The sequence below is a fragment of the Miscanthus floridulus genome, chromosome 9 (assembly GCF_019320115.1).
Source record: "Miscanthus floridulus cultivar M001 chromosome 9, ASM1932011v1, whole genome shotgun sequence".
Classification (NCBI taxonomy): domain Eukaryota; kingdom Viridiplantae; phylum Streptophyta; class Magnoliopsida; order Poales; family Poaceae; genus Miscanthus; species Miscanthus floridulus.
Window position 1 is genome coordinate 134,526,555 of NC_089588.1, and position 6,934 is coordinate 134,533,488.

Genomic DNA, 6,934 nt, shown 5'->3' on the forward strand with positions numbered 1-6,934 from the left:
ATGTCAAAACAGCTTTTCTGAATAGTGATTTGGAAGAGGAAGTTTATGTTGTACAGCCAGAAGGATATGCAGTTAAGGGAAAGGAACAGTGTGTCTTGAAGTTGAGCAAGTCACTATATGGGCTCAAACAGGCTCCAAGGGCCTGGAACATCAAGCTAGATAAAAGCTTGAAGAAGCTAGGTTTTGCAAAATGTCCTAGTGAATCAGCAGTGTACAAGAGAGAAGCTGGAGAAGCTACCATCATCTTGGGTGTCTATGTAGATGACCTGTTGATTACTGGTAATGTTCCAAGTGAAATTGACAAGTTCAAACAACAAATGTCAGCAGAATTTGAAATGAGTGATTTGGGATTGCTTTCCTACTATCTGGGAATAGAAGTGGAACATCATGATGACTTTATTACTCTGAAGCAGGCAGGGTATGCCAAGAAAATTCTTGCTAGGTTTGGGATGGAAGGTTGCAATACCACTAAGGTTCCCATGAATCCTGGAACTAAATTAGATGAAGACAAAAAGGGGAAAAGGGTGAACACTACTGAATACAGGAGTGTCATAGGCTGTCTGAGATACTTACTACACACAAGACCTGATTTGGCTTTTTCAGTTGGCATTGTCAGTAGACACATTGAAAAACCAACTATGATGCATCAGAATGCAGTCAAACAGATTCTGAGATATGTGCAGGGTAGTGCTGATCATGGGCTGGTGTACACCAAAGGAGGGGATCCAGAGGTGTTGGTTGCCTACTCAGACAGTGACCATGCTGCAGATACTGTGGGAAGGAGAAGTACTGCAAGAATGGCTTTCTATCTCAATGGTTGTTTGATAACTTGGGGCTCACAAAAGCAAAAGATAGTAGCCTTATCTTCATGTGAAGCAGAGTTTATGGCAGCTACTGTGGCAGCAATGCAAGCACTCTGGCTTAGGAGTTTGCTGTCAGAATTATCTTCAACACCACGCAGAGCAGTCACAATGTTTGTTGACAATAACTCTGCTATTGCCCTGATGAAAAACCTGGTGTTTCATGGACGCATCAAGCATATTGATACCAGGTATCATTTCATCAGAGAGTGCATAGAAAGAGGACAGATAGTGGTGAAAAGGGTGAGCACAGATGAACAAAAGGCTGATTTGCTGACGAAGCCTCTAGCAGCTGGGAAACTTGAGGTGATGAAACACCTGATCGGTGTTCGAGATGTGAGTGCACAGCTAGCTTAGGGGGGAGTATGTTGGGCTAAACCAGTGTGTGTATGTGTGCAATGACACAGCAGGTGAAGCCAAGTCAGTAGTAGTGGGCGGGAATCGTCAGTTTGATTGGAGGACCAGTTGGTGCGCGGTGAGCGCGTCCACGACGACACAGGCCAACAGCAGTTGCAAAGTGCTTGTCTTGTATCCATGTTTAGGCAGTTTTTCATTACTGTGTATGTGTCTTGTATCGACTGGGATATAAAGCCGTAGTATAGCACTACTTAACGGTTGCTTCGTCATTTGTAATTGAGTATTGTACTTCGAACTATAGTCAGTGAAAAGGGGCACTGTCTCTCCCTGTAGACTGCTGCCAGTTCAGGGCATTTCCTGTGTTCTTGAGTGTGTTCATTGTTTGATCTCACGTTTTCTTATGTTAGCCACTAATCCACTGTGTGATTGAGGTCCTAGATCCTACAGAGCGCCCACCTTGTAACCTGTATATGTACTCTACAGAGATCAACACGAATGGTTGTTGGCTCCCATTCTTCTACATGGTATCAGCTTGCGCAGGTTGATTCCCATGCTTTCTCACAACCTTTGCTCCTCGCTACTCAGCTCTTCCTGCACCGCTGTGCACACCGCGCCCCTCGCCGCAATCCGTTCACCGCGTCACGCCCATCGGTGCTCGCCGCGGCCGCCCCCTTTTCTCTGCTGCTTCCTCCTGCCACCACAATCTACTGCTATGGACTCCAACCCGCTTTTCAACACCGATGTATCTGACGTCGAGTCCTCTTCCTCCTCCCTTGATGCCGAATCCTACACCACTCCCACCGCGCCGCTCCCGACCACTGTACTGCAAACCGTCCACATCAAGTCCCACATCCCCGTAGAAGCTTGACATCGCCGAATCCAATTACATCGAGCAGCGGTGCTTTTTCAATGCCTTCATCGGCAAATTCGGCATCAGCGCTCATCCCACCACTCCTCCTACCACCACCAACCGCCGCGATCGCGAGTGGACCATGGTTGACCAGTGCATCCTCAGCTGGCTCTACAACACCATCTCCAAGGATGTTCACACCATCATTCACGCCCCCAAGGCCATGGCGTACACCATCTGGAACGCGATCCATGATCAGTTCCGGGATCACGAGCTTCACCGAGCCGTTTACCTGGAGGCTGAGTTCAGGAGCCTGTTCCAAGGAGACATGAACATCAAGACCTACACCGGCCGCCTAAAGCGGCTCGCCGATGCCTTGCGCGACGTTGGGCAGCCCGTCCGTGAGATGTCCCAGGTTCTCAACATGCTCTGTGGTCTCCCCCCCAAGTACCGGCACGCCGTACCGGTCATCACCGCCAAGAACCCGCCGCATACTTTCCTCTCCGCCCGCTCCTACTTGCTCCTGGAAGAACAGTATGACAAGGAGCACACCAAGTCCAGCGCACAGCATGCTCTTCTCGCCACGGGTGGTACTCGGCCGCCCGCTTCGGCTGCTGGTGAAGGTGGTTCCGGCACTGGTCAGGGCGCCCAACCTCCCCCACGACCTCCGATAGTTGCCCACAGCTCGGCTCCTCGTTCAGATGGCAGACATGGTCGCGGGCATGGGCGTGGCCGCGGCGGTTATCAGCACCAAGGCGGCTCCAACTCTACTCCGCAGCCCCGAGCTCCCCAAGGCTGGGCACCCCGCGTCAACCTGTGGACAGGGATGGTCCAGGCGTGGCCCATGCCCTTCCGCGTTCCTAGCACCGGGGTGCTCGGCCCTCATCCTGGACAACCACAACAACAGGCGTACTTTGCTGGTCCACCATCAATCCCTGCTCCTGGTGTTCCTCAGCCTCAGCCTCCACCACAGGATGTCTGAAACCATTAGGCGTTGCTTGCGGCGCTGGCCACATCTGGTGTTCCACCCACCGGACCACAGGCGTCGGAGTGGTTCCTAGGCACTGGGGCTACCTCGCATATGGCTTCCAATGCTGGTAATTTCACTTCCTCCCAACCCCTCTCCAATTCTCCTTCCATCACTGTCGGCAACGGTGCTTTGCTTCCTGTCACTCATCGTGCCTCTAGTTCTTTACCTACAGTTCAGTCCCCTCTTCAACTGAACAACATCCTTGTTTCCCCGTCATTAGTGAAGAATTTGATCTCTGTTCATTCTCTCACTCGTGACAACAATGTTACTGTTGAGTTTGACCCTTTTAGTTTTTCCATCAAGGATATCCCAACCCAAACGGTGCTCCTACGATGTAACAGCGCTGGTGATTTGTACCCCATGCGTCTTCTCCTCACTCGGCGCTTGTTGCTGCGGCGTCGCCCTTGGTTGATCTGTGGCACTTGCGGCTTGGACATCCCTGGCGTCAAGTTCTTCGTCATACCCTTCCCCAGTTAGAGTTTACCTGTTCTAAGTCATCTTCTCATTCTTGTCAAACTTGTCGGTTTAGTAAACATGTTCGTCTTCCATTTTCTTCTTCAGAGTCTATCAGTTATGTACCGTTGCAAATCATCCATGCCGATGTTTGGACATCCCCTGTAACTAGTTGTTCTGGGTTTAAATACTATCTTGTTTTGATTGATGATCTTACCCACTATGTCTGGACATTCCCCTTGCGTTGCAAGTCTGATGTGTTAGCATGTTTATTATCTTTCCATGCCTATGTTCAAACACAGTTTCAGTTACCACTTATTTCTTTCCAGTCTGACAATGGGAAGGAATTCGATAATCACTCATTTCGTGCTCATCTTCTTGCTCATGGCGTCGCCCTCCGGCTATCTTGCCCTTACACATCTCCTCAGAATGGGAAAGCTAAACGCATTTTGTGGACTCTGAATGACTGTATTTGAAGTCTGCTTCTCCACGTCGGGATGCCGCCAACATTCTGGGTTGAGGCCCTCTCTACTGCTACACATCTGATCAACAGACGACCGAGCCATGCTAGTGGCAACATTACCCCATAGCAACTTCTTCTCGGTGCGCCTCCTAGTTACAATCATCTTAGGGTGTTTGGTTGTCTTTGCTTTCCCAATCAGACAGCTACCACTGCCCATAAACTATGCGCGCGCTCGTCTGCTTGTGTTCTTCTTGGTTATCCATCTGATCATCGTGGGTATCGATGTTTTGATCTTGCTACTCGGCGAGTAATTACCTCCAGGCATGTCACGTTTGATGAGCATCAATTTCCCTTTCGTCAAGCGTTGCCGGTCTCTTCTTCAGCTGGTTCTACGCCTACTGTTCATCATCCGACAAAAGATGTTGTCATTCTGCCATCATCAAATCCGGCGCCTGTGGTCACGCCCCCCACCGGTTCTGGGTCATCCTCATCGGCCCATGCCTCTTCACCCTCGCCTAACCCGCCGGTGTCGAGTCCCTCCCACCCGACGTCACAGAACGACATCTCTTCCTTGCCTGTCTCTGCGACGTCTAGTGCACCTGCGTCTGTGTCACCACCTCCGCACCACAGCATCCGATGGTCACGCGCGCCCGAGCCGGTATCCACAAACCGAATCCGCGCTATGCACTATGTACTACTGCGTCTGCATCTTCTGTTGCTGAGATTTCACCCATTCCCTCCTCTGTACGCGCTGCGCTCCATGATCCCCATTGGTATGCCGCCATGGAACGCGAGTTCAATGCTCTTCAGGCTAATCGCACTTGGCAACTTGTCGATCGACCTGGCGGTGCTCATATCATCTTCGGCAAGTGGGTCTTTACTCACAAGCTCAAACCTGATGGCTCACTAGATCTCTATAAAGCCCGCTGGGTGGTGCGCGGGTTCACACAGCGTACCGGCGTCGACTTTGGCGAAACCTTCACGCCGGTCGTCAAACCTGCCACAATTCACATCGTTCTTAACATTGTTGCTTCTCGCCAATGGCCGACAAGGCAACTCGATGTCTCCAATGCTTTTCTTCATGGCACCCTTCAGGAACATGTCCTCTATCAGCAGCCAACGGGTTTTGCAGATCCTGCACGCCCGAATGCCGTCTGTCTTCTAGACAAATCACTCTATGGCCTTCGGCAAGCCCCACGGGCATGGTTCGATCGTTTTGCCTCTTTTGCCATCAAACTTGGTTTTCGGCCAACCCATTCTGACTCCTCGTTGTTTGTCCTGCAACGTGGTCCTGATATTGCCTACCTTCTTCTTTATGTCGATGACATGGTCCTTACTGGTTCTAGTCAAATTCTCCTCCAAAGCATTGTTGATCGCCTCCGTGCTGAGTGTGCCATCAAGGACCTCGGTGAGCTTTGGTTCTTTCTCAGCATTGATGTCAAGCGCACTCCTGCTGGTTTCTACCTGTCTCAGCAAAGATACGCCGAAGACATACTTGATCACGCTGGCATGGTGCACTGCAAATCAGCCTCGACGCCGATTGATGCCAAGGGCAAGCTATCTGCTGATGGGGACAAGATCGATGACACCTCCAGCTACCGCAGCTTGGCCGGGGCGCTCCAGTATCTCACTGTGACACGCCCTGACCTGACGTTCGCGGTCCAACAGGCTGTCTCCATATGCACGATCCATGCGTTCCACATCGGGCATTGTTGAAGAGGATACTGCGTTATGTCTGAGGCACCAGCGACATGGGTCTCTGGCTCCGTGCCGGCAAGGACTTCTCCATCACGGCATACTCCGACGCCGATTGTGCTGGCTGCCCTGACACCCGGCGATCGACTTCAGGCTTCTGTGTCTTTCTGGGTGACGCGCTGGTGTCCTGGTCATCCAAGAGGCAGCCGACGGTGTCGCGGTCTAGCGTGGAAGCTAAGTACCGTGCCGTCGCCAACGCCGCAGCTGAGTGCATCTGGCTCCGATAGCTCTTGGGCGAGCTCCATTGCGGCATTGACAAGGCCACGGTGACGTATTGTGACAATGTGTCCGTGGTCTACATGTCAGCAAACCCAGTCTATCACAAGCGCACCAAGCATATAGAGTTGGACATACATTTTGTTCGAGAGCGTCTCCAGCTCGGCGAGCTATGAGTTCTTCATGTACCCACCAGCGAGCAGTACGCGGACGTCCTGACAAAGGGACTACCTACATCAACGTTCCAGGCGTTCAGGTCCAGTCTGTGCGTCGTCTTGCCGACCCAACAGACTGGGGGGTGTTGAAGCACTGTATTAGACGGCTTAGTCTATGGTAGTTAGTCTACGCCTGGACGTGCGGCTGGCCACTCCATCGCCCACGTTCCGCACTGGTGCGCGCCTAGAGCGCCCACCTTGTAACCTGTATATGTACTCTACAGAGATCAACACGAATGGTTGTTGGCTCCAATTCTTCTACATGCTTTGTTTGTATTTCTGTTGAGTGAGTCAGTGATCAGGTTGCTGACAATAGGTTTCGGTTCTGTCTGCGTCCTCCGACAACCACTGTTGTTCTCATGTTTTTCGGTGTAGTTGTTATCCTTGTTGTCATTAATGTTAAGTGATGTAATGTGCCATCTTTTCTAGCAATTAGAACTAATGTTTTTTTGGTGTAGTTCCGTTTGGTACTTTTTGGTACACTCCTAACTCACATGGGAGAAGACGCCGAACTATGACCATGCCACAACATTATTGACTTTGTCCTCCCTGAATACTGCTAGACTAGAATAGTTCTGTCCATCACGATGTGCAGCAAAGATGGGTGCGTCCCAACAGCATGGCGATGGTCGAACGATTAGTCAATGCCTCACACCTGCCAAACACTACTACAAAAATGATTCTGTGAGACACTGCCCAAATATTAATGCAGGTGGTCACAAAATCCGACCGTCT

At 51.0% G+C, this 6,934-nt stretch overlaps 1 protein-coding gene across 1 annotated transcript; it reads left to right on the forward strand.

Moving 5' to 3' along the window:
- Window positions 1–2,209: 2,209 nt before the first annotated feature.
- Window positions 2,210–3,049, forward strand: LOC136481009 (uncharacterized). The gene has a single exon (XM_066478404.1). It carries the CDS (start codon window positions 2,210–2,212, stop codon window positions 3,047–3,049), a length of 840 nt encoding a protein of 279 aa, XP_066334501.1.
- The last annotated feature ends 3,885 nt before the right edge of the window (window positions 3,050–6,934 follow it).